General features: G+C 38.7%; 9 protein-coding genes and 1 long non-coding RNA gene across 12 annotated transcripts in view; 7 read left to right on the top strand and 3 right to left on the bottom strand.

Moving 5' to 3' along the window:
* The window catches only part of c5 (complement component 5), a 29,966-nt gene extending 29,595 nt beyond the window's left edge, over nucleotides 1–371 (top strand). The window contains exon 42 of the mRNA XM_061038136.1: nucleotides 35–371. Within this exon, the coding sequence (XP_060894119.1) occupies nucleotides 35–173 (139 nt within the window). The 3' untranslated portion in view covers nucleotides 174–371. The remainder of the gene's footprint in view (nucleotides 1–34) is intronic.
* Nucleotides 372–1,660: 1,289 nt separating this feature from the next.
* Nucleotides 1,661–5,483, top strand: gatc (glutamyl-tRNA amidotransferase subunit C). 2 transcript variants are annotated; one of them, XM_061038138.1, is made up of 5 exons: nucleotides 1,661–1,982; nucleotides 2,054–2,104; nucleotides 2,912–3,081; nucleotides 3,225–3,328; nucleotides 3,480–3,602. In XM_061038138.1, exons 1-5 carry the CDS (start codon nucleotides 1,818–1,820, stop codon nucleotides 3,539–3,541), a joined length of 552 nt encoding a protein of 183 aa, XP_060894121.1. In that variant the 5' UTR covers nucleotides 1,661–1,817; the 3' UTR covers nucleotides 3,542–3,602. The 2 variants fall into 2 exon arrangements, with proteins under 2 accessions (XP_060894121.1, XP_060894122.1); XM_061038139.1 differs by lacking the exon at nucleotides 3,480–3,602 and adding an exon at nucleotides 5,361–5,483 and having other exon boundaries at nucleotides 1,662–1,982.
* Nucleotides 3,804–4,889, top strand: LOC132974241 (polyubiquitin-like). The gene is made up of 2 exons (XM_061038143.1): nucleotides 3,804–3,955; nucleotides 4,053–4,889. The coding sequence occupies exon 2, from the start codon at nucleotides 4,065–4,067 to the stop codon at nucleotides 4,524–4,526; it is 462 nt and encodes a 153-aa protein (XP_060894126.1). The 5' UTR covers nucleotides 3,804–3,955; nucleotides 4,053–4,064; the 3' UTR covers nucleotides 4,527–4,889.
* A 587-nt stretch (nucleotides 5,484–6,070) lies between the features above and the next one.
* On the top strand, nucleotides 6,071–7,146 carry LOC132974239 (polyubiquitin-B-like). The gene is made up of 2 exons (XM_061038141.1): nucleotides 6,071–6,203; nucleotides 6,301–7,146. The coding sequence occupies exon 2, from the start codon at nucleotides 6,313–6,315 to the stop codon at nucleotides 6,781–6,783; it is 471 nt and encodes a 156-aa protein (XP_060894124.1). The 5' UTR covers nucleotides 6,071–6,203; nucleotides 6,301–6,312; the 3' UTR covers nucleotides 6,784–7,146.
* An 841-nt stretch (nucleotides 7,147–7,987) lies between these two features.
* LOC132974244 (uncharacterized) lies at nucleotides 7,988–9,460 on the top strand. The gene is made up of 3 exons (XR_009673103.1): nucleotides 7,988–8,315; nucleotides 8,801–8,890; nucleotides 9,184–9,460. It is a non-coding gene; the product is annotated as an uncharacterized LOC132974244 (long non-coding RNA).
* A 3,466-nt stretch (nucleotides 9,461–12,926) lies between these two features.
* LOC132974238 (polyubiquitin-B-like) lies at nucleotides 12,927–21,128 on the top strand. Its single transcript, XM_061038140.1, has 3 exons — nucleotides 12,927–13,196; nucleotides 13,294–13,871; nucleotides 20,851–21,128. Exon 2 carries the CDS (start codon nucleotides 13,306–13,308, stop codon nucleotides 13,774–13,776), a length of 471 nt encoding a protein of 156 aa, XP_060894123.1. The 5' UTR covers nucleotides 12,927–13,196; nucleotides 13,294–13,305; the 3' UTR covers nucleotides 13,777–13,871; nucleotides 20,851–21,128.
* On the bottom strand, nucleotides 14,196–15,008 carry LOC132974243 (peroxisomal membrane protein 2-like). Its single transcript, XM_061038144.1, has 3 exons — nucleotides 14,937–15,008; nucleotides 14,621–14,740; nucleotides 14,196–14,526 (listed from the first exon to the last, which is right to left on the bottom strand). Exons 1-3 carry the CDS (start codon nucleotides 14,991–14,993, stop codon nucleotides 14,458–14,460), a joined length of 246 nt encoding a protein of 81 aa, XP_060894127.1. The 5' UTR covers nucleotides 14,994–15,008; the 3' UTR covers nucleotides 14,196–14,457.
* On the top strand, nucleotides 18,977–20,833 carry LOC132974240 (polyubiquitin-B-like). The gene is made up of 2 exons (XM_061038142.1): nucleotides 18,977–20,188; nucleotides 20,286–20,833. The coding sequence occupies exon 2, from the start codon at nucleotides 20,298–20,300 to the stop codon at nucleotides 20,766–20,768; it is 471 nt and encodes a 156-aa protein (XP_060894125.1). The 5' UTR covers nucleotides 18,977–20,188; nucleotides 20,286–20,297; the 3' UTR covers nucleotides 20,769–20,833.
* Nucleotides 20,953–22,949, bottom strand: pxmp2 (peroxisomal membrane protein 2). The gene is made up of 5 exons (XM_061038137.1): nucleotides 22,759–22,949; nucleotides 22,254–22,376; nucleotides 21,890–22,052; nucleotides 21,592–21,711; nucleotides 20,953–21,497 (listed from the first exon to the last, which is right to left on the bottom strand). Exons 1-5 carry the CDS (start codon nucleotides 22,866–22,868, stop codon nucleotides 21,429–21,431), a joined length of 585 nt encoding a protein of 194 aa, XP_060894120.1. The 5' UTR covers nucleotides 22,869–22,949; the 3' UTR covers nucleotides 20,953–21,428.
* Nucleotides 22,950–24,065: 1,116 nt separating this feature from the next.
* The window catches only part of sgsm1a (small G protein signaling modulator 1a), a 30,004-nt gene continuing 27,561 nt past the window's right edge, over nucleotides 24,066–26,508 (bottom strand). For both annotated transcript variants that reach the window (XM_061038132.1, XM_061038133.1), the window contains exon 25: nucleotides 24,066–25,750. In XM_061038132.1, coding sequence (XP_060894115.1) covers nucleotides 25,662–25,750 — 89 coding nt within the window. In that variant the 3' untranslated portion in view covers nucleotides 24,066–25,661. The remainder of the gene's footprint in view (nucleotides 25,751–26,508) is intronic.

Raw genomic sequence — 26,508 nt, 5'->3', positions numbered from 1 at the left:
TGTGGTTCTTCTTCTTTTTTTTTTTTTTCTGCAGGTATCGTCTTGCTCTGGACTCAGAGGCACTGGTGGAGCTGTGGCCAACAGAGTGTAGTTCTCCTGAGTGCTCGGACTACATTTCCAACCTGGAGGACCTTGCTCTGGAGCTGCAGTTAGCCAGCTGTCCTGATTTATAGATGTTAAACTGAGAGGGAGTTAATATAGAATTGTTCATATGACGAAGGAAAAAGTTGCACTTGTGAGGTGTTTTTAGCTCAGGAAATGTCAGTTCAAATGTCATGTTTTGTCTTTTTCCAAACTGTGTGATTATTGCATGGTCTGCCAATAAAATGGGTTCACTGTGTGGTCTCAGGAACCTGTTACATTATACCAATAACGCATGGTTATGTTGGCTTCATTAAATCCAGGATGGCCGTATAGCAAACCAGTGTCTGTTTATGATCTTATCCCTCCTTGACTTCTTTACTTGATCTACATCAATTATGCTTAAGTACAGTGGTGCAACTTTTCCGAAACATTAATGAAACTTTACCTGGAGGTTTCGGAGAAAAATTCCCCCAAAATTCGGATGACAATTCCCCAAAATATCCTAAAAAGGTCTGGACATATTTCTCAAATTTGCAAGAAAAGGTTTTCAAAAACATTCGGAAAGTTTCTGAAAATTTCTAAGGGTCCCTAAAAATTCCAACACAATTCAAGAAAATGTATCTAAATTCTTCATGAAGACATGATGTTGCTTTTTCAGATACAGAGGGTGGTAGAATGCATCGTTAACATGGGTTTATAGTCTGCCATTACAAACAGAAGAAAAATAAAAAGAAGATATCTTCATTGGTATCATTAGAATATTGTCATCTCAAAGAAGACAGAGATAAAGAAATGCATGAATCCCTTCTAAGTAGTAATCCTGAGCAGAATTACGTCTGCCTGGCAAAATATTTGGGATGAACAACATAGAGGACATCTTTATCAAATTCAGCAAGAAGTAGGACAAAGTTCAGCATTTAGGAAAAAGGGGCCCAACAAACAACCACACCATGACTAAGATTAGAAACAGTGTTAAATAAAACAATTCACATATAAGAAAATATCCACCAGGTCTGTATGATTGTATAGCCTACAATAAGAGGAGACAGTAAAATATGTAATTTGTCATTGAAATATAATACCAAAGAAGTTTTTGCAAGAAAATATTGTGAAAGGCTAGTTTCTGTGATTGTGTAAACCATTACATTTCATCGACCAACAGCTTATATGTCATTTACTGCTAAAATATAGGCTATTGTAAGCGTGCATGGCTAACTAGGCCTAATACAATATTACACATGTCAAATGCAGGGTTTGTAACAGGTAATGCAGTTTTTAGTTATCAAAGAATAAAATGTTTTTTTTTAAATCAACTTGTTTTGCTGAGGAAGGTGTGGAAGCCCATTTCCGCCAGTAAAAAAAAATAAAAATGAAAATAATAAAGTCTCATAATTTCAACTTTTTATCTCATTATTATGACTTTATTATTTTCATTTTTATTTTTTTAACTGGCGGAAATGGGCTTCCATAGAAAGGTGACATTTCATAGAATAATGTTATTTCATAACCACGCAATTCCAGCTCCGTTTAAAACTTGCAAAAAGATCACAAGAGAAGCAGGAAGTAACATCGCGTCGGACGGACCTCCCCTCGGCTCGCTACGGCAAGCCGGTAGCCTCATTCATGAACAGCTTGTTTACATACCAGCATTAGCCTCTCTGATGATTAGCTAAGATTTAGAATATTCTGCATCCTTTCATTGCGATTCCGACCATGTTTGGTAGCTAAGTGTCATGAAAATGTCGATGTTTAGCCTCACTGTGAAACGCACATGCTTCGGCGTGTCATCGAAAGTTCCCCGGCCTTCTGCTAGCCTGTTAGCAAACAATACAGACTCGGTTGACTTTCACATCGTACAAGTCAGGCGCCACCTTAACTCTGAAACGTATAACCCCAAGGTAAATCATATTTTTTGCAGTTGTATTGTTCAGTATGTTGAGTGTTGATAACCGACTGTCACTTCTAATAGGTACCGAAAATTGCAACATGGACACCAGTGACAGAGGCCAAACTTCCTCCGGTAATTCGATGCATTTGAACGCAACACAGTAGAAGCAGGTTCCAGCAGGTGACCCAAAGAAATGCCTCTTGGACTGAAACATTTAGCGGAAATCTCATCTTATTTGTAATTCAACTCTGTCTGAAACAAAAGCCTTAAACCTGCATTATGTTGAGTTAAACCGCATTTATTTATTTATCCTTGTTTTTGTTTTGTTAAGACACTAAATTGGATGTTGTGCCTAAACGCGTATTTTAAAGCGAATACCTGTTCCCAGTTGACACTTTTGTTCTTTAATTATTTACTAGATGTCTATTGACTCAAAAAAGGGAATTATACAACTAACCTTGTTTTTGTAAGCATTGAGAAAAGCATAAACAAAGATGTCCAAAGGATGAAGATGATGGCACGAGTCATGACAGTACACTCGAGTTGTAAACGAAGATATTTCAGTGGATGTTGTGGATTTAGACAGAGGTTAATATTGCTAATATGAAGCCTAAATGCGTATTTTAAAGAGAATACCTGTTCCCACTTGACAGCTTTTAAAAAAACTTGTTTATCAGATGTCTTTTGACTCAAAAAGGGAACTTGTTAAGACAAAGGCTACACTTGCTTTTGTAAGCATTCAGAAAAAAACAAAATAACAAAGACCAAAACAAAATGCAAATAGAATGCAAATACCGTAAACAAAGATGACCAAAGGATAAAGATGATTGGGGATGAGTCATGACAGTGCAATGCAGTTTATGACTTTATGTAATGCTTACGTGCAGGGAAAGTTATTAATAAACTGTTGAAAGGTACTTTTTAATGCAAATTTTACAGCCCTCCCGGATCCCTGCAGACCTAGTGGATAAACTAGAGCGACTGGCCTTGGTTGATTTCCGCACCAAACAGGGACTAGATTGTTTGGAGAAAGCTGTACGGTTTGCAGATCAGCTTCATCTAGTCGACACGGCTGGGGTTGAACCAATGGATTCTGTTTTGGAGGACAGGTGTGTACAGACAGTTAGAAAATATTTTTCCTTGTCTCCATGTTCTTTTCATCACAGTTACAAGTCTGAATGGGTAAATATATGAGCTACAGCTTTAGGAAGTCTATTAAATGAATACTAAATGTCTGTCTATGCACTTTCAGGGCACTATACCTGAGGGGCGATGCAGTGACAGACGGTGACTGTGCAGAAGAACTTCTTCAGCTTTCCAAAAACACAGTCGAAGAATATTTTGTGGCACCACCAGGTAAGAGAGGAAATTCTTAATATCTTTATTTAAAAAAGAGTTGAGTTGATGAAAAGTTACACAGTATTTATCTAATATTAGCCATGAAAGGCGAAAATGATTCTCTGTCACTTTTCAGGCTCCTTAACTAATATTTATTTTCTCACCACAGGAAATATTCCTCTACCAACGAGGGCTGAGAGGGCCGCAACGCTGAAACACTCAGAGTTCTGAAGTTTATAAATTTATCTTTATTTTTTATTTATGTCATGAAATAAAATGAGCTTGTCATGCATTTGAATTGTTTTTTTCTTTCTACTTCTTGTTATAATTTCAGTTTCATATCATTAAAATTGAAAGTGTGCTCTTTGATTTAAGAGACTAATAGTCTTACTTGTTTGTCAGTGCATGTACGTGCCCGTTTTAGAATACGTCACGTTGAGACATCGAAAACGAAAGTTACTAAGTCAGAGAAGAGGGGAAACGAATGTTAAATAAAGTGGGCGTGTCGATCAGCTGCTGGTTCCATATAAACAATGCTGAGTTCAAACCTGTGTCACAGCTGCTGCTGAGCATCGTCTGTTTACCTGTCAGCGTCTCGAGACTTTTCTAGAAGTTTCCCTCAGGAATTTTACAAGTTAACAAAAGGTAAGATCCTTAACGCTTAGTTAAGTTTATGTTTCTTTATTTACAAGCTGTTTTAGAAGTCTTTTTCCTGTATTTATATTGATACATTTCATTTCAGGCTGCATAAATCATGGAAATAACTATCGTTATGCTGAGTGGTGAATCCCACAGCTTTCCGGTGAACCCTAACGACACGGTGGGCGCTCTGAAGAAACTGATCCAGGACAAACTCGGGGTTAGTTCTGAGAGACAGAGGCTGGTCTATGATAACAGACACAGGACTTTTCTCAACGACGACTTGATACCTGTGAGCGCATACGGCCTGCAGAACGGCTCCCGGGTGTCTCTGATCGTCACCGGGTCTTTCCAGGTGTTCCTCAGAAACGAAAAGGGGAAGTCGTCCACCTATGACGTCACACCGGAGGAGACCGTGAGCGACTTCAAGGTCAAAGTCCAGACTAGAGAGGGGGTGGCGGTGAGCCAGCAGAGGTTGGTTTTCCAAGGCAGAGAGATGGCGAGCGGGAAACTTTCAGACTACAGCGTCACAGAGCACAGCACCATCGACATGATGATGCGTCTGCGAGGAGGCTGAGGACACCTCTGGTTTCAGCATGTTATTTTACATGAGCTACTATTTAAGTTTATTTAATACAAGTGAAGGACAAATGCCATAGGCTAAAGAAATACCGGTATATCACTTTTTTTTAATTTTGAACAAGATTTTTCTGTCATGTTTTTAATAATTGTTTTGTCATATTTCCTTGACAATAAAAAAAAATGTTAAAGGTACAGCACATCATGTTGTAATTATATTTTCACCAAAGCCTATTGTTATGCAGGCATTGTTAAATAACAAAATCAACAAAGTGAATTTACATGATTGTATTTCCTGTTCATTTTGTGCAGAGGTGAAGTTGCACCAAACTAAAAAATAAAAATGATCTTCATATCTCAATTATTTCCTTGTTCATTATTTTATTTTAAAAGATTTTTCCAGTGTTTTATAAACTTTTTTATTAAGTAGATTTACTTTGTTCAGTAATAATGAAAGCAGTCAGGGGTCTGACATATTATAGCAGCATGTTAAAATGTCTTATCACTTTCGTTAGGGTTTGTTGACACACAATCATCAGAGCTGCTTTTAGTGAGAATTATTGTCATGTTAAATTACAGGTACGCAGTAGTTCAGTAAACACATCATGTTAAAGGCACTGTGAAGAAGAAGATTCCTCCAGATTATTCTTCCACGAGCCAGGATGCTTCATTTCCTCACAGATACTAGGTAGGCGTACCAAAATAAGGCGACCATGTTGGCAAACAGCACTCTGAACTGAAATCACAAACAGACACAGGAACACATAAAAGGCGAAAATGATTCTCTGTCACTTTTCAGGCTCCTTAACTAATATTTATTTTCTCACCACAGGAAATATTCCTCTACCAACAAGGGCTGAGAGGGCCGCAACGCTGAAACACTAAGAGTTCTGAAGTTTATAAATTTATCTTTATTTTTTATTTATGTCATAAAATAAAATGAGCTTGTCATGCATTTGAATTGTTTTTTTCTTTCTACTTCTTGTTATAATTTCAGTTTCATATCATTAAAATTTAAAGTGTGCTATGTTATAGCAACCCCTAGTAGTTCTAACTTGTGTTTTACCTGAATCACCTTTATTGGCCACGTATGTTTACACACAAGGAATTTGACTTCAGTGAACTGTGATCTCTTAGTTTGAATAAAGGTATATAACATTAAATATCAACAATAAACACAAAATAAAGACTAATATGTACAAGAATAAATAAGACAATAGTTACATTTCAATACCAACTTTAATTTATAGAAAACATTACAATTCCTGCCTATCTGAAATTATACTTAGTCCTTCTTCAACCTTACATCAGCTAATCAGTCCATGTGATAATACTCTGGAAGTCCTGTGTTGTGATTATGTGATATATTCCTACTATCAGCTGTCTTTTTTATTTGATTTAAGAGACTAATAGTCTTAACTTGTTTGTCAGTGCATGTTACGTGCCCGTTTTAGAATACGTCACGTTGAGACATCGAAAACGAAAGTTATTAAGTCAGAGAAGAAGGGAAACGAATGTTAAATAAAGTGGGCGTGTCGATCAGCTGCTGGTTCCATATAAACAATGCTGAGTTCAAACCTGTGTCACAGCTGCTGCTGAGCATCGTCTGTTTACCTGTCAGCGTCTCGAGACTTTTCTAGAAGTTTCCCTCAGGAATTTTACAAGTTAACAAAAGGTAAGATCCTTAACGCTTAGTTAAGTTCATGTTTCTTTATTTACAAGCTGTTTTAGAAGTCTTTTTCCTGTATTTATATTGATACATTTCATTTCAGGCTGCATAAATCATGGAAATAACTATCGTTATGCTGAGTGGTGAATCCCACAGCTTTCGGGTGAACCCTAACGACACGGTGGGCGCTCTGAAGAAACTGATCCAGGACAAACTCGGGGTTAGTTCTGAGAGACAGAGGCTGGTCTATGAAAACGGACACAAGACTTCTCTCAACGACGACTTGATGCCTGTGAGCTCATACGGCCTGCAGAACGGCTCCCGGGTGTCTCTGATCGTCACCGGGTCGCCGCCGACCATCCAGGTGTTCCTCAGAAACGAGAAGGGGAAGTCGTCCACCTATGACGTCACACCGGAGGAAACCGTGAGCGACTTCAAGGTCAAAGTCCAGAGGAGAGAGGGGGTCGCGGTGAGCCAGCAGAGGTTGGTTTTCCAAGGCAGAGAGATGGCGAGCGGGAAACTTTCAGACTACGGCGTCACAGAGCACAGCACCATCGACATGATGATGCGTCTGCGAGGAGGCTGAGGACACCTCTGGTTTCAGCATGTTATTTTACATGAGCTACTATTTAAGTTTATTTAATACAAGTGAAGGACAAATGCCATAGGCTAAAGAAATACCGGTATATCACTTTTTCAAAATTTTGAACAAGATTTTTCTGTCATGTTTTTAATAATTGTTTTGTCATATTTCCTTGACAATAAAAAAAAATGTTAAAGGTACAGCACATCATGTTGTAATTATATTTTCACCAAAGCCTATTGTTATGCAGGCATTGTTAAATAACAAAATCATCAAAGTGAATTTACATGATTGTATTTCCTGTTCATTTTGTGCAGAGGTGAAGTTGCACCAAACTAAAAAATAAAAATGATCTTCATATCTCAATTATTTCCTTGTTCATTATTATATTTTAAAAGATTTTTCCAGTGTTTTATAAACTTTTTTATTAAGTAGACTTACTTTGTTCAGTAATAATGAAAGCAGTCAGGGGTCTGACATATTATAGCAGCATGTTAAAATGTCTTATCACGTTTGTTAGGGTTTGTTGACACACAATCATCAGAGCTGCTTTTAGTGAGAATTATTGTCATATTAAATTACAGGTACGCAGTAGTTCAGTAAACACATCATGTTAAAGGCACTGTGAAGAAGAAGATTCCTCCAGATTATTCTTCCACGAGCCAGGATGCTTCATTTCCTCACAGATACTAGGTAGGCGTACCAAAATAAGGCGACCATGTTGGCAAACAGCACTCTGAACTGAAATCACAAACAGACACAGGAACACATAACAGGAAGTGTCAATATATGATTTAAAATCTGTTCATTGACAGGATGCCATTAAAATACATACCTGAACAGGCACAACGTTGATATTGATGAACTGGAAGGGGGTCCACACTTTCCAGTTCATCTTTAAAGCCGTCCAGTAACTTGTTCTCATCTTCTTTTCAAAGTCTCCCCACCCTTTAGCCTGGAAATACACTGCACTTAATACAGGCCTACATCTATTTACATGTATTTGGAAAGATGAGAACGAGATTTTTGAGACTCTTTCTCTTTTAAGTTACCCAACTTTACACAAGTTGATTTTTTTCTATCTCTGTGTCTTCCCTTTAAAGAGGGGGGGGGGGGGGGGGGAGAGTTTATGTGATGACCCACCTCAAGGAGTGTTCATTACAAAGTGAGGGGGTTCAGTGAGTCGCTGTTTAGCATCCATGAGCCTCAAGACAAAGGCAACAAGGAGTCAGGACCTGGTATGCATGCTGAGATTTGAAGTCTATCTTTTTTTTCTTTTCTTTTTTTTAGTAAATGCTATTCTGCTTCAGGGACACTTCACCAGTTAGTGTGATGGAGGAACTCTCTATTAATTTAACTCTGTCACTTTGTCACACCTGGAAGCCCATTTACACCAGAAAAAATAATACTGTGGTCAGGTTGGAATCATTCAAATAATATATTTCATAATGAAAATAAGTGCACCAAACCATTTTCCTACCAGGAGCAGAAGCTGCAGCGCCTCTGTGTGGCTGAACAGTGTCATTGTATGACAGGTGAAGTCTGCCTGTTAATTGACTGCAAACACTCAAGAGGCAATTGTAGAGTTTGTTTGGGCCCTAGGCAAATAATTAATTGGGGGCCCCTCCAACCACCATCTCTTTATGTTTCACTCCTATACAGATAATTCCTCTTCATTTTCTTTTATTGACAAACTTTAGTTTTCACAGCAATAATGCAAGGTGCAACTAGCAGGAATAGTAAGTGCTATCAGATGGGGCACCCTTAGGGAGGTTTTCTACTGCCATTGAAAATTTAACAAAATTTGAGGCACTGCTGTGATTTAAGGTGTGTCAGCCCTTGGGGGCCCACCACTGGCCTTTGGCCCCAAGCAGTTGCCTGCCTTGCCTATTGACAAGCAGCGCCTCTGCAAACACTAGCTGCTGGTTGATATCCGATGATGTTTGAATGTATTTTGTGCTTTGTGTTTTAGGTTTTAACCAGATATTAAAATTCTGTTGTTGTTGATGTTGTCATTTAGCTGCGTGTGTTGCCTACAGAGCAAAGGTCGATGCGACTTTGACAGTAGCCAAACGAATTGAGGAAACCTGCCAGCCTCACATCAAATATGGTGAGAATGAGACTTGTTGTTTATGAGAAGTTCATTGAACCCACAGGGAAACAAAAACATCAGCTAATCAGAAACATTTAAAAAAGTTGGCGAACAAAACAACAAAACTGACAGAAAAAGTCCTAATACTCAGTCAAACGCACAATCTGACACCTTTCAGTAAAGAGAAGAAAATCTAATAGTTTACTCTGGAAACATGCAGAACTGCCAATCTATATGTTTGAGGTATTTGGAAGTTAACAACACACAATAAAACAAATGTTTCCTTTCACTCTCTGTTTGTCTCACTGCAGCCTATAGAGTTACTGTGACATCTTCAGCAGCAGAAGGAGACTTTATGACCTACACAGCCACCGTAGATGAAGTTCTGAAAAACACCATTATGCATGGTTATTTTGGCTTCATTGAATCCAGGATGGCCGCAAAACAAACCAGTTTCTGTTCATGCTCTAATCCCTCCTTATGACATCTCTACTTGATCAACATAAATTATGTTTAAGTACAGAGGTGTGTCTTTGAGAAAAAACTGGTTGTTGTTTTTAACTCTGCCTGAAACAAAAGCCTTATACCTGCATTCAACTGACTTCCTGAGCTTTTTCAACAACAAAGTTCTAGACATCAGAGACAAAATTGGTAACCTCCTGCCCTTACCTGGTGCGGATACGTCTGATACGGCAGAGACAGTTCCAGGACCAGATATTAGTCTCGACTGTTTTTCTCCAATCGACCTTTCAGAGTTATATTCCATTTTTTCTGTGTCGAAACCGTCAACCTGTATTTTGGACCCAATCCCAACCAAGCTCTTTCCCTTAGTTAGCAACTCCATATTAGATATGATCAATATGTCTTTACTGGCAGGCTATGTACCACAGGCATTTAAAGTAGCGGTAATCAAACCTCTACTTAAAAAGCCTACTCTGGACTCAGGAACTCTGGCTAATTACAGGCCTATATCCAACCTTCCTTTTTTCTCGAAGATCCTGGAGAAGGTGGTAGCTAAACAGCTGTGTGACTTTCTCCATGACAACAGTTTATTTGAGGAGTTCCAGTCAGGTTTTAGAGTCCACCATAGCACTGAGACTGCACTAGTTAGAGTTACAAACGATCTACTTCTAGCCTCAGACAGGGGACTTCTGTCTGTGCTCGTCTTGTTAGATCTTAGTGCTGCTTTTGACACCATTGACCATCGGATCCTGTTGTACAGACTGGAGCATTTGCTTGGAATTACAGGGACTGCTTTAAGTTGGTTTGAATCCTACTTATCAGACCGATCTCAGTTTGTACATGTTAATGATGAGTTCTCTATGCACACTAAAGGTTGCCATGGAGTCCCACAAGGTTCAGTGCTTGGACCAATTCTTTTTACATTATATATGCTTCCTCTGGGAAATATTATGAGGAAACACTCCATACAGTTTCATTGTTATGCAGATGATACTCAGCTTTATGTATCAATGAAGCCCGATGGTACCAGTCAGTTATGTCAGCTAGAAACGTGCCTTAAGGACGTTAGGACCTGGATGACCAGAAATGTTTTGCTACTTAACTCAGACAAGACTGAAGTTATTGTGCTAGGCCCTAAGAACCTCAGAGAGACTTTTTCTAGTGATTTGACTGTCCTTAGTGACATCAGCCTGGCATCTAGCACCACTGTTAGGAATCTAGGAGTTATTTTTGATCAAGATATGTCCTTTAGCTCTCACATCAGTCAAGTTTCAAGAACAGCCTACTTTCACCTTCGTAATATATCCAAGATCAGGAATATCCTGTCGCAAAGTGATGCAGAGAAACTAGTTCATGCATTTGTTACCTCCAGATTGGACTATTGTAACTCTCTTTTGTCAGGGTGCTCTGGCAAATCTCTAAAGACTCTTCAACTGGTCCAGAATGCTGCAGCTCGTGTACTGACCAGAACCAGGAAATGGGACCACATCACTCCTGTCCAGGCTTCTCTGCACTGGTTCCCTATACAGTCTAGAATAGAATTCAAGATCCTTCTTCTCACCTACAAAGCTGTAAATGGCCAGGCACCATCTTACCTGAAGGAGCTACTAGTGCCGTACTGTCCCTCGAGAGCGTTGTGGTCCCGGAGTGCAGGCCTGCTGGTGGTACCTACAGTCTCCAAGTGTACTATGGGGGGTAAAGCCTTCAGTTATCGGGCTCCTCTCCTCTGGAACCACCTTCTAGCCGGGGTCCAGGAGGCAGACACAGTCTGTATTTTTAAGAATAGACTTAAAACTTTCCTTTTTGATAAATCTTATAGTTAGGGCTGGTGCTGGTGTAGACCAGCTCTTAGTTATGCTGCTATAGGCTTAGACTACCGGGGGAACTGGCACCCTGAGCTCCTCTCTCTCTCTCTCTCTCTCTCTCTCTCTCTCTCTGCATATACAGTACATCATATTACTGCATGTATCTATCTATAAATCTCAGTCACTAACCACCTACTTTCCTGGGAGCTCTTGAGCTCTTCTAGGCTCCTCAAGATCGTCGGTTGACGGCTTGCCAGAACAACCCCCACCCCACCACTACCCCCTACCCACCGGATCGTGGGTTGGCGGCCTGCCAGAACAACCCCCCCCCCCCCCCCCACACACACACACACCCCCTCCCCTCCCCACCGGATTGCTGATGGACGGTCTACCTCCCCCCACCCCCTTGCTCTCTATCCCTCTTCCTGCATCTTATCCCATCTCTCCCCCTATCCCTTTCCAAGCCCGGCGCAGTCTAGGCCTGTGAAAACTGTTTCGTCATGAGCCGGGGATCCGGCCGAAGATTTCTGCCTTTTAATAAGGCAGTTTTTTCTTACCACTGTAACTTTTGCTGCTTTGCTAAAGTGCTCATGATGGATAGGCCGGATCTTTGTAACATAGCAATAAGTAAGGTATTTTACCTGCTTTTTGTAACATAACAATAAGTAAGGTCTTTTACCTGCTTTTTGTAACATAACAATGAGTATGGTATTTTACCTGCTCTTTTGTAATGTTAACAGACAAAGAGTAAGGTATTTTTACCTGCTTCTTGTAAAGTGTCTCGAGATAACACTTTTTATGAGTTGACGCTATACAAATAAAAATTGATTGATTGATTGATTATGTTGAGTTGAACCACAATTATTTGATGAATCTGTTCCCTTTGTCCATGTTTCCCAGTAAATGAGGATTTTGTTAAGATATTTCAGTGGATGTTGTGGATTTAGACAGAGGTTAATATTGCTAATATGAAGCCTAAACGTGTATTTTAAAAAGAATACCTGTTCCCACTTGACAGCTTTAAAAAGAAATACTTGTTTATCAGATGTCTTTTGACTCAAAAAGGGAACTTGTTAAGACAAAGGCTACACTTGTTTTTGTAAACATTAAGAAAAAAACAAAATAACAAGGACCAAAACAAAACATTTGAATACAAATACCGTAAACAAAGATGTCCAAAGGATAAAGATGATTGGGGATGAGTCATGACATGAAATGGAGTTTATGACTTTATGTAATGCTTACGTGGAGGGAAAGTTATTTGACTGTTCTTATCAATTTTTTATGTCATAAAATAAAATGAGCTTGTCATGCATTTGAATTGTTTTTTTCTTTCTACTTGTTATAGTTTCAGTTTCATATCATTAACATTTAAGGTGTGCCTTAAATGTTAACCTGAGGGCATTCATTGCAATACCTTATTGTAGTAGTTCTAACTTGTGTTTTACCTGAATCACCTTTATTGGCCACGTATGTTTACTCACAAGGAATTTGACTTCAGTGAACTGTGATCTCTTAGTTTGAATAAAGGTATATAACATTAAATATCAACAATAAACACAAAATAAAGACTAATATGTACAAGAATAAATAAGACAATAGTTACATTTCAATACCAACTTTAATTTATAGAAAACATTACAATTCCTGCCTATCTGAAATTATACTTAGTCCTTCTTCAACCTTACATCAGCTAATCAGTCCATGTGATAGTACTCTGGAAGTCCTGTGTTATGATTATGTGATATATTCCTACTATCAGCTGTCTTTTTTATTTGATTTAAGAGACTAATAGTCTTAACTTGTTTGTCAGTGCATGTTACGTGCCCGTTTTAGAATACGTCACGTTGAGACATCGAAAACGAAAGTTATTAAGTCAGAGAAGAAGGGAAACGAATGTTAAATAAAGTGGGCGTGTCGATCAGCTGCTGGTTCCATATAAACAATGCTGAGTTCAAACCTGTGTCACAGCTGCTGCTGAGCATCGTCTGTTTACCTGTCAGCGTCTCGAGACTTTTCTAGAAGTTTCCCTCAGGAATTTTACAAGTTAACAAAAGGTAAGATCCTTAACGCTTAGTTAAGTTTATGTTTCTTTATTTACAAGCTGTTTTAGAAGTCTTTTTCCTGTATTTATATTGATACATTTCATTTCAGGCTGCATAAATCATGGAAATAACTATCGTTATGCTGAGTGGTGAATCCCACAGCTTTCGGGTGAACCCTAACGACACGGTGGGCGCTCTGAAGAAACTGATCCAGGACAAACTCGGGGTTAGTTCTGAGAGACAGAGGCTGGTCTATGAAAACGGACACAAGACTTCTCTCAACGACGACTTGATGCCTGTGAGCTCATACGGCCTGCAGAACGGCTCCCGGGTGTCTCTGATCGTCACCGGGTCGCCGCCGACCATCCAGGTGTTCCTCAGAAACGAAAAGGGGAAGTCGTCCACCTATGACGTCACACCGGAGGAGACCGTGAGCGACTTCAAGGTCAAAGTCCAGAGGAGAGAGGGGGTCGCGGTGAGCCAGCAGAGGTTGGTTTTCCAAGGCAGAGAGATGGCGAGCGGGAAACTTTCAGACTACGGCGTCACAGAGCACAGCACCATCGACATGATGATGCGTCTGCGAGGAGGCTGAGGACACCTCTGGTTTCAGCATGTTATTTTACATGAGCTACTGTTTATAAGTTTATAGTATAAGTTATAAGTTCAAGTGAAGGACAAATGCCATAGGCTAAAGAAATACCGGTATATCACTTTTTTTTATTTTGAACAAGATTTTTCTGTCATGTTTTTAATAATTGTTTTGTCATATTTCCTTGACAATAAAAAAAAATGTTAAAGGTACAGCACATCATGTTTTAATTATATTTTCACCAAAGCCTATTGTTATGCAGGCATTGTTAAATAACAAAATCATCAAAGTGAATTTACATGATTGTATTTCCTGTTCATTTTGTGCAGAGGTGAAGTTGCACCAAACTAAAAAATAAAAATGATCTTCATATCTCAATTATTTCCTTGTTCTTTATTATATTTCAAAAGATTTTTCCAGTGTTTTATAAACTTTTTTATTAAGTAGATTTACTTTGTTCAGTAATAATGAAAGCAGTCAGGGGTCTGACATATTATAGCAGCATGTTAAAATGTCTTATCACTTTTGTTAGGGTTTGTTGACAGACAATCATCAGAGCTGCTTTTAGTGAGAATTATTGTCATGTTAAATTACAGGTACGCAGTAGTTCAGTAAACACATCATGTTAAAGGCACTGTGAAGAAGAAGATTCCTCCAGATTATTTTTCCACGAGCCAGGATGCTTCATTTCCTCACAGATACTAGGTAGGCGTACCAAAATAAGGCGACCATGTTGGCAAACAGCACTCTGAACTGAAATCACAAACAGACACAGGAACACATAACAGGAAGTGTCAATATGTGATTTAAAATCTGTTCATTGACAGGATGCCATTAAAATACATACCTGAACAGGCACAAAGTTGATATTGATGAACTGGAAGGGGGTCCACACTTTCCAGTTCATCTTTAAAGCCGTCCAGTAACTTGTTCTCATCTTCTTTTCAAAGTCTCCCCACCCTTTAGCCTGGAAATACACTGCACTTAATACAGGCCTACATCTATTTACATGTATTTAGAAAGATGAGAACGAGATTTTTGAGACTCTTTCTCTTTTAAGTTCCCCAACTTTACACAAGTTGATTTTTTTCTATCTCTGTGTCTTCCCTTTAAAGGGGGGGGGGGGGGGGGGGGGGAGAGAGAGAGTTTATGTGATGACCCACCTCAAGGATGTTCATTACAAAGTGAGGGGGTTCAGTGAGTCGCTGTTTAGCATCCATGAGCCTCAAGACAAAGGCAACAAGGAGTCAGGACCTGGTATGCATGCTGAGATTTGAAGTCTATCTTTTTTTTCTTTTCTTTTTTTTAGTAAATGCTATTCTGCTTCAGGGACACTTCACCAGTTAGTGTGATGGAGGAACTCTCTATTAATTTAACTCTGTCACTTTGTCACACCTGGAAGCCCATTTACACCAGAAAAAATAATACTGTGGTCAGGTTGGAATCATTCAAATAATATATTTCATAATGAAAATAAGTGCACCAAACCATTTTCCTACCAGGAGCAGAAGCTGCAGCGCCTCTGTGTGGCTGAACAGTGTCATTGTATGACAGGTGAAGTCTGCCTGTTAATTGACTGCAAACACTCAAGAGGCAATTGTAGAGTTTGTTTGGGCCCTAGGCAAATAATTAATTGGGGGGCCCTCCAACCACCATCTCTTTATTTTTCACTCCTATACAGATAATTCCTCTTCATTTTCTTTTATTGACAAACTTTGGTTTTCACAGCAATAATGCACGGTGCAACTAACAGGGAATAGTAAGTGCTATCAGATGGGGCACCCTTAGGGAGGTTTTCTACTGCCATTGAAAATTTAACAAAATTTGAGGCACTGCTGTGATTTAAGGTGTGTCAGCCCTTGGGGGCCCACCACTGGCCTTTGGCCCCAAGCAGTTGCCTGCCTTGCCTATTGACAAGCAGCGCCTCTGCAAACACTAGCTGCTGGTTGATATCCGATGATGTTTGAATGTATTTTGTGTTTTGTGTTTTAGGTTTTAACCAGATATTAAAATACTATTGTTGTTGATGTTGTCATTTAGCTGCGTGTGTTGCCTACAGAGCAAAGGTCGATGCGACTTTGACAGTAGCCAAACGAATTGAGGAAACCTGCCAGCCTCACATCAAATATGGTGAGAATGAGACTTGTTGTTTATGAGAAGTTCATTGAACCCACAGGGAAACAAAAACATCAGCTAATCAGAAACATTTTAAAAAGTTGGCGAACAAAACACAATCTGACACCTTTCAGGAAAGAGAAGAAAATCTAATAGTTTACTCTGGAAACATGCAGAACTGCCAATCTATATGTTTGAGGTATTTGGAAGTTAACAACACACAATAAAACAAATGTTTCCTTTCACTCTCTGTTTGTCTCACTGCAGCCTATAGAGTTACTGTGACATCTTCAGCAGCAGAAGGAGACTTTATGACCTACACAGCCACCGTAGATGAAGTTCTGAAAAACACCATTATGCATGGTTATTTTGGCTTCATTGAATCCAGGATGGCCGCAAAACAAACCAGTTTCTGTTCATGCTCTAATCCCTCCTTATGACATCTCTACTTGATCAACATAAATTATGTTTAAGTACAGAGGTGTGTCTTTGAGAAAAAACTGGTTGTTGTTTTTAACTCTGCCTGAAACAAAAGCCTTATACCTGCATTCAACTGACTTCCTGAGCTTTTTCAACAACAAAGTTCTAGACATCAGAGACAAAATTGGTAACCTCCTGCCCTTACCTTGTGCGGAGACGTCTGATACGGCAGAGACAGTTCCAGGACCAGATATTAGTCTTGACTGTTTTTCTCCAATCGACCTCTCAGAGCTATATTCCATTTTTTCTGCGTCGAAACCGTCAACCTGTATTTTGGACCCAATCCCAACCAAGCTGTTTAAGGAAGTCTTTCCCTTAGTTAGCAACTCCATATTAGATATGATCAATATGTCTTTACTGGCAGGCTATGTACCACAGGCATTTAAAGTAGCGGTAATCAAACCTCTACTTAAAAAGCCTACTCTGGACTCAGGAACTCTGGCTAATTACAGGCCTATATCCAACCTTCCTTTTTTCTCGAAGATCCTGGAGAAGGTGGTAGCTAAACAGCTGTGTGACTTTCTCCATGACAACAGTTTATTTGAGGAGTTCCAGTCAGGTTTTAGAGTCCACCATAGCACTGAGACTGCACTAGTTAGAGTTACAAACGATCTACTTCTAGCCTCAGACAGGGGACTTCTGTCTGTGCTCGTCTTGTTAGATCTTAGTGCTGCTTTTGACACCATTGACCATCGGATCCTGTTGTACAGACTGGAGCATTTGCTTGGAATTACAGGGACTGCTTTAAGTTGGTTTGAATCCTACTTATCAGACCGATCTCAGTTTGTACATGTTAATGATGAGTTCTCTATGCACACTAAAGGTTGCCATGGAGTCCCACAAGGTTCAGTGCTTGGACCAATTCTTTTTACATTATATATGCTTCCTCTGGGAAATATTATGAGGAAACACTCCATACAGTTTCATTGTTATGCAGATGATACTCAGCTTTATGTATCAATGAAGCCCGATGGTACCAGTCAGTTATGTCAGCTAGAAACGTGCCTTAAGGACGTTAGGACCTGGATGACCAGAAATGTTTTGCTACTTAACTCAGACAAGACTGAAGTTATTGTGCTAAGCCCTAAGAACCTCAGAGAGACTTTTTCTAGTGATTTGACTGTCCTTAGTGACATCAGCCTGGCATCTAGCACCACTGTTAGGAATCTAGGAGTTATTTTTGATCAAGATATGTCCTTTAGCTCTCACATCAGTCAAGTTTCAAGAACAGCCTACTTTCACCTTCGTAATATATCCAAGATCAGGAATATCCTGTCGCAAAGTGATGCAGAGAAACTAGTTCATGCATTTGTTACCTCCAGATTGGACTATTGTAACTCTCTTTTGTCAGGGTGCTCTGGCAAATCTCTAAAGACTCTTCAACTGGTCCAGAATGCTGCAGCTCGTGTACTGACCAGAACCAGGAAATGGGACCACATCACTCCTGTCCAGGCTTCTCTGCACTGGTTCCCTATACAGTCTAGAATAGAATTCAAGATCCTTCTTCTCACCTACAAAGCTGTAAATGGCCAGGCACCATCTTACCTGAAGGAGCTACTAGTGCCGTACTGTCCCTCGAGAGCGTTGTGGTCCCGGAGTGCAGGCCTGCTGGTGGTACCTACAGTCTCCAAGTGTACTATGGGGGGTAAAGCCTTCAGTTATCGGGCTCCTCTCCTCTGGAACCGCCTTCTAGCCGGGGTCCAGGAGGCAGACACAGTCTGTATTTTTAAGAATAGACTTAAAACTTTCCTTTTTGATAAATCTTATAGTTAGGGCTGGTGCTGGTGTAGACCAGCTCTTAGTTATGCTGCTATAGGCTTAGACTACCGGGGGAACTGGCACCCTGAGCTCCTCTCTCTCTCTCTCTCTCTCTCTCTCTGCATATACAGTACATCATATTACTGCATGTATCTATCTATAAATCTCAGTCACTAACCACCTACATTCCTGGGAGCTCTTGAGCTCTTCTAGGCTCCTCAAGATCGTCGGTTGACGGCTTGCCAGAACAACCCCCACCCCACCACTACCCCCTCCCCACCGGATCGTGGGTTGGCGGCCTGCCAGAACAACCCCCCCCCCCCCCCCCCCCCCCCACACACACACACACACACACACACCCCCTCCCCTCCCCACCGGATTGCTGATGGACGGTCTACCTCCCCCCACCCCCTTGCTCTCTATCCCTCTTCCTGCATCTTATCCCATCTCTCCCCCTATCCCTTTCCAAGCCCGGCGCAGTCTAGGCCTGTGAAAACTGTTTCGTCATGAGCCGGGGATCCGGCCGAAGATTTCTGCCTTTTAATAAGGCAGTTTTTTCTTACCACTGTAACTTTTGCTGCTTTGCTAAAGTGCTCATGATGGATAGGCCGGATCTTTGTAACATAGCAATAAGTAAGGTATTTTACCTGCTTTTTGTAACATAACAATAAGTAAGGTCTTTTACCTGCTTTTTGTAACATAACAATGAGTATGGTATTTTACCTGCTCTTTTGTAATGTTAACAGACAAAGAGTAAGGTATTTTACCTGCTTCTTGTAAAGTGTCTCGAGATAACACTTTTTATGAGTTGACGCTATACAAATAAAAATTGATTGATTGATTGATTATGTTGAGTTGAACCACATTTATTTGATGAATCTGTTCCCTTTGTCCATGTTTCCCAGTAAATGAGGATTTTGTTAAGATATTTCAGTGGATGTTGTGGATTTAGACAGAGGTTAATATTGCTAATATGAAGCCTAAACGTGTATTTTAAAAAGAATACCTGTTCCCACTTGACAGCTTTAAAAAAAAATACTTGTTTATCAGATGTCTTTTGACTCAAAAAGGGAACTTGTTAAGACAAAGGCTACACTTGTTTTTGTAAACATTAAGAAAAAAACAAAATAACAAGGACCAAAACAAAACATTTGAATACAAATACCGTAAACAAAGATGTCCAAAGGATAAAGATGATTGGGGATGAGTCATGACATGAAATGGAGTTTATGACTTTATGTAATGCTTACGTGGAGGGAAAGTTATTTGACTGTTCTTATCAATTTTTTATGTCATAAAATAAAATGAGCTTGTCATGCATTTGAATTGTTTTTTTCTTTCTACTTGTTATAGTTTCAGTTTCATATCATTAACATTTAAGGTGTGCCTTAAATGTTAACCTGAGGGCATTCATTGCAATACCTTATTGTAGTAGTTCTAACTTGTGTTTTACCTGAATCACCTTTATTGGCCACGTATGTTTACTCACAAGGAATTTGACTTCAGTGAACTGTGATCTCTTAGTTTGAATAAAGGTATATAACATTAAATATCAACAATAAACACAAAATAAAGACTAATATGTACAAGAATAAATAAGACAATAGTTACATTTCAATACCAACTTTAATTTATAGAAAACATTACAATTCCTGCCTATCTGAAATTATACTTAGTCCTTCTTCAACCTTACATCAGCTAATCAGTCCATGTGATAATACTCTGGAAGTCCTGTGTTGTGATTATGTGATATATTCCTACTATCAGCTGTCTTTTTTCTTTGATTTAAGAGACTAATAGTCTTAACTTGTTTGTCAGTGCATGTTACGTGCCCGTTTTAGAATACGTCACGTTGAGACATCGAAAACGAAAGTTATTAAGTCAGAGAAGAAGGGAAACGAATGTTAAATAAAGTGGGCGTGTCGATCAGCTGCTGGTTCCATATAAACAATGCTGAGTTCAAACCTGTGTCACAGCTGCTGCTGAGCATCGTCTGTTTACCTGTCAGCGTCTCGAGACTTTTCTAGAAGTTTCCCTCAGGAATTTTACAAGTTAACAAAAGGTAAGATCCTTAACGCTTAGTTAAGTTTATGTTTCTTTATTTACAAGCTGTTTTAGAAGTCTTTTTCCTGTATTTATATTGATACATTTCATTTCAGGCTGCATAAATCATGGAAATAACTATCGTTATGCTGAGTGGTGAATCCCACAGCTTTCGGGTGAACCCTAACGACACGGTGGGCGCTCTGAAGAAACTGATCCAGGACAAACTCGGGGTTAGTTCTGAGAGACAGAGGCTGGTCTATGAAAACGGACACAAGACTTCTCTCAACGACGACTTGATGCCTGTGAGCTCATACGGCCTGCAGAACGGCTCCCGGGTGTCTCTGATCGTCACCGGGTCGCCGCCGACCATCCAGGTGTTCCTCAGAAACGAAAAGGGGAAGTCGTCCACATATGACGTCACACCGGAGGAGACCGTGAGCGACTTCAAGGTCAAAGTCCAGAGGAGAGAGGGGGTCGCGGTGAGCCAGCAGAGGTTGGTTTTCCAAGGCAGAGAGATGGCGAGCGGGAAACTTTCAGACTACGGCGTCACAGAGCACAGCACCATCGACATGATGATGCGTCTGCGAGGAGGCTGAGGACACCTCTGGTTTCAGCATGTTATTTTACATGAGCTACTATTTAAGTTTATTTAATACAAGTGAAGGACAAATGCCATAGGATAAGGAATTACATCAATGTTTTTATTTTGAGATTTTTCTGTGTCATATTTTTAATTGCCTACTTGCATAATTTCCTTGACAATAAAAAACATGTTAAAGATACAGCACATCATGTTTTAATTATATTTTCACCAAAGTCTATTGTTATATAAACTTGGCAATGTTATAAATAAAATCAACAATATGAACTTACATGATTGTAATTCATGTTCTGTACTATTGTAAGTTGCACGAAACTTAAGGATTTAAAAATTAAAATAAAAATGATCTTCATATCTCAATTATTTCCTTGTTCATTATTATATTTTAAAAGATTTTTCCAGTGTTTTATAAACTTTTTTATTAAGTAGATTTACTTTGTTCAGTAATAATGAAAGCAGTCAGGGGTCTGACATATTATAGCAGCATGTTCAAATGTCTTATCACTTTTGTTAGGGTTTGTTGACTTGTTGTTTGCTTTTAGTGAGAATTATTGTCATGTTAAATTACAGGTACGCAGTAGTTCAGTAAACACATCATGTTAAAGGCACTGTGAAGAAGATTCCTCCAGATTATTCTTCCACGAGCCAGGATGCTTCATTTCCTCAAAGATGCTAGGTAGGCGTACCAAAATAAGGCGACCATGTTGGCAAACAGCACTCTGAACTGAAATCACAAACAGACACAGGAACACATAACAGGAAGTGTCAATATATGATTTAAAATCTGTTCATTGACAGGATGCCATTAAAATACATACCTGAACAGGCACAAAGTTGATATTGATGAACTGGAAGGGGGTCCACACTTTCCAGTTCATCTTTAAAGCCGTCCAGTAACTTGTTCTCATCTTCTTTTCAAAGTCTCCCCACCCTTTAGCCTGGAAATACACTGCACTTAATACAGGCCTACATCTATTTACATGTATTTAGAAAGATGAGAACGAGATTTTTGAGACTCTTTCTCTTTTAAGTTCCCCAACTCTACACAGCTTGAATATTGTATCACTGTGGCTTCCCTCTATGGGAGGGGTAGGATAAGTTTCTGTGATGACCCACCTCAAGGATGTTCATTACAAAGTAGAATATGAGAAGAAAGCCGGGGGCAAAAATGAGCCGATCCAGAAGGAGACGTTTTACTATACAGAACGGATCTGTGGTGGGCATCCACAACTCCATCAGCTGATAAAAGTAATGGCTCACTGGTCCTGTAATGAATAACCTGCAACAGACAACGACAGCAAGACAAATACAAGTAATTTCACAGGGGGCGCTATTTTCTCCATGCATATTTGTGTAAATAATATGAATTACATTGCATTAAAGATTGTATTTCACACTGCCAAGAGCACAACATTTATTTTCCTAAGATGTGCAATGAAATGCACATCAGCCTTAGTTTTTTATCTGTAGTAAGTCTCACCCATAAAGAGCATATCGTGTGGCTCCAGCTGTGTCAATTTCATTGACTGGGGCTCCATTTTTGGCCTTTTTTCTTGCCTCCAGAACCTGAGACAAAAGATTCCCTAACGTGGAGAGGATGCCACTGAAAATATCAAAAATATACAAAACAGGTCTGTTTTTAAATCAGTACTGGGTACATACACAAGGTACTTGAATTAAATAAATTATTGATAAACTCATAGGGGAGGTTCTCTGGGCAGATGCTGATTGGTTAAAGCCAGAGTGCTGTCACATGAGGACAAGGTCAGTGCAAACAAAGATGCACTTTGAAATCAACATTAAAATACAGTCAAATGGCAACACGACAAAGTGAAAAAGTGATATCAGCAGTAACATAAATAGTTAATTGCAGGTAAGTAAACTACAGCATCTCAATTCTTGCGTGTTAAACTGGAAAAACACAACAAAAAGTAAGCAGCAGGTTTGAACATGAACACACCCAACAAACAGGCACAGTTACAGACCTCGTTACAGACTTTGTGAGAATGGGGTATTTCTTCAGAAGAAACAGATACTGTTGTAGTAAACGGTAATGTATGGACGCATCCCGGGCTGGTAAACTCTGTACGGGCATTATCACTCGTCTCAATGTACCATCAACCAAAACACAACTGAAGTTACAAAGAAAGTCCGCCAAAGTCTTCCTGTCGACGTCATTGCGTCGCTCGTGGAGACACGCCTACACACTAACGTCATGAATACTACAGACATCTTTTACTACATCAGTTTCTTTTTAAATAACACAGAATATAATGAAAGAAGAAGCTGTGGTATATTTTTTAAGGTTTATATATTTAATAAAAATCCTGCACCATGAAAGTTCTTGAGATAATTACTTAATTTAACTTAAAGCAAATGTAACTTTATCTAGGCTACTCGTTTTAAGATTACCTAGTTCAACCTAGATTATTAGTTAGTTTCATTTTAAAGATGTTCACTTCATTTTAAAACATATGGGGTAATTCAATAGGCTATATAACAAAAAAGGTTTTCAATATTTGTGTCTTATTACTGTAAAATTAAGGTAAAAACAAGTTATTACACTGCAGTTAAGGATTGTGTTAAACTTCACATGGCTTTTCTGTAGACCATTGTATTTTTTATCGAAACAAAAACCTCTTATGCTTTAACAATTAAGTCATATAGTCATATATTATGAAACTATTTTGAAACATTTGTATTGCTTATGCAATGACATCAAGTTTGTAGATGAAAAAAATAGTCTAAATCTGCAGGATCTTACTTTGGTCACATGGGGGCAGCAAAAGTCCAGTTGTGAAAACACAACACTCACGATCACCAAATAGAGTTTATGTCGTACTGATAGACACCTGCAGGACATAAGTCATCAGGAACATCACAAGCTTTGAGCTAAGCAGCATACCTGCTATTATTAAAGAACGATGACTTCAAAAGCTTAATAAGAGGATGCTTGTGGAATTACTTTTATCATGAGTGTTCTAGTGAAGCTCACAACATCAGGTTATGACATCACCAGATGTGTACTGGTTCAGTGAATGACTCACTAGGGTTACACCTTCGTCTCACATCCGAACATAATGACATGGCAAGAGATCAACCGTAGCTCTCAATACCTCACCAAACTCTTTCTGCAGTTCATAGTGTGGTTCTTCCAAACATGAAACTATGAGAGTTACAATATGTTGTTGGGTTTTAACAAATCTTAATATACTTAATGCAACAAAATGACTTTAGTGATATCTCCCTCACTTCCCTTTGACAGGATGAAATGCACAGTGCAATGTGTTTTGGAAAAATAATGATGATTCATTTTATTTTTTTTATAAAAGAACATATACCATTTAATATATACTGTATATAGACTTATGACCTCTTAGTACAGAATTTGATTGTTTTACAATACACGTGATCAACTGGCCACGAAATAATAATATTAGCATAACAAATAAATTAGCATCTGAGTAAGAAAATGAATACATGTATAAATACATAAATAAATAAATAATTCGGCAAACACAGTTACAATAAATAAAATGGGGATTTTGGGGACAGCAGTTAGTATTCACAAAGAAATGCTGAAATATTTAAAGCAGTTGGAGAGTTACCACAATCATGAAGCAACACTTGAAGACACACTTACTGAAGTTTTAGTTATTGAATGGCAAGTATGAATGTTTAAGACTAAGATCATCTCAGTACTAATTTAAAGGGTTAAAAAAAATACAAGTTGTACATCCTCACAAGCTGAAGATCTGATCTCTCATAACATAGAGTCATGCACAATTCCTTTTGAAAGTATGTCAAACATTACCTCTCACTTTCATCCCTCTGTTTAGTTCCTTTAAGCTTAAATATCTGCTATAAGATGTGGAAGCCTGGAACTTTTTACTGTCTTGTCTGCTTGCTTTCTCTTTTCGTTATATACTAAAGCTGAAAATAACATTTAATGCAACGACCAGGCGCCAGACATTACAAGACCAAAACCAAAGTGACTAAACTGCACAATTTACAAAATATACATTGAGTCACTACATAAAGAAAAAGATCTGGCTTGTGTTTTTTATATAAATCTCCACTCAGACATCCATAAGTCACTTCAGTAATAATGATTTTTGAAGATTAAACATAATATATTCCTCAGGATAAAACACATTGTTCTCTCAGTACAGTACATTTCACAAAGAACAAATAGGACGTAATATTTGGTAGAGAAGGCAGTTCTAGGACATTAAAACACTGTTGGATGCTAAATCACTGACATGGTGCTAAAAGCTACAAAAGGTATATATTGGACTACAGGCCAGTGTTCTCAGTCATCAACAGAAAAAAATAAATCAGATTGTGGGGTGTTGTTATTAGAGAAAATAAAAGTGTTTTCTGACTTTTGATCTTCCATTACAGGATATTATAAGAGTATTACTTTCTATATATGTTCTTCTGAATCATTTAAACTCTGACTATTAAAATAAGTATTATAAATGATCATCACAATGTATTTTCCTCATAAATATAGTCTAGTTCTGCTCTGAATTATTTGGCTTAAAATGTGTCACTAAAACCCTCCTCATCTCAAAATATGAAGTGCACTCAGATTAAGACTGACACTTGAGGGATCTCTGACAAAAATATTGAATAATCAAACTATTTTTTCGGATAGATTTGTTTTTCACTTGAACATACTAACAAATATGAAGCATAATATTCTAACACAGCTGAAAGACAACACACAAACACATTGTGGATACAGTTAATAAGGCTCATAGCAGCAAACAGTGATTGCAAAGGCCTTGTGTAACATTGGTGTGTGTTTGTGTGTGTGCTCATATGTGTTTTACTCTTATACTGCTACAGCTGTTCACACGTCACTTGGAAGGAAAAGAGTGAATCACTTGTTCTCTATCAGTATCTGCACCTTACACACCAGATCTCTGGCCTGGGTCAAAATCTGCTTGATGTTGTGGTGTTCAGCCATTTCTGAAAGACAAAAACACATTCACATCAAATAAAAGTTACCCACTTACTGTAAGTGTACTCTCATACAAAGCTGTAATCGTATCTAATGTTTGTTTGAAACAGTTACATTCATCGCCAATCTTATCAGCCAAATGCTTGTTTGTAAGTCTATTTGTTAGAGGTTATTATATGACATTCAGTAACATTAGTGCGTCAGTGAAGCATCAGCTACTGGTAGATTGAAGTGAAAGAAATGTATCATTGTACGATAAAACAGTGGCCTGATTTCAGACGTCTGAATCTCTACAATAATGTTCAAGGGCAACAATTGTGCCAACACGTCAAACACAACGATCGATCTCAATCGTGATGTCATCTTCTCGTGTCTGAGTCTAAAAACTGGGACTCAGTTCAACTGCAACTTAAATTGTGACAAGCCTGGTTAGCAGCCATATGTGTTGGGTGGACATGTGAGACAGGTTCAGGGGAAATATGTCGCAGGAGGGGGTGTCTAGTATGACACAAGCTCTTACAATAATAGTTCCTACAATTCCCATAATGCCTGAAAAATATTTGCATGGATTATTTTCACTGCAATTTTAGGTTTTCATACCATTTAGGTTTTCAGTGTAAATAACTCTGTCTAAATAAAAACTACAAGCCTCTCATCATATGACTTTTCCTAAAAATGTGTCTTGTATGTTTTCTGAAGCTTTTATAAGTTATTTATTTAGTTACTAAATTAAAACACACGGTTTCTGAGCATTTATACCTCTGAC

This window comes from Labrus mixtus, chromosome 5, assembly GCF_963584025.1.
Source record: "Labrus mixtus chromosome 5, fLabMix1.1, whole genome shotgun sequence".
NCBI lineage: Eukaryota > Metazoa > Chordata > Actinopteri > Labriformes > Labridae > Labrus > Labrus mixtus.
This window is presented reverse-complemented; position numbering and strand designations above follow the sequence as displayed.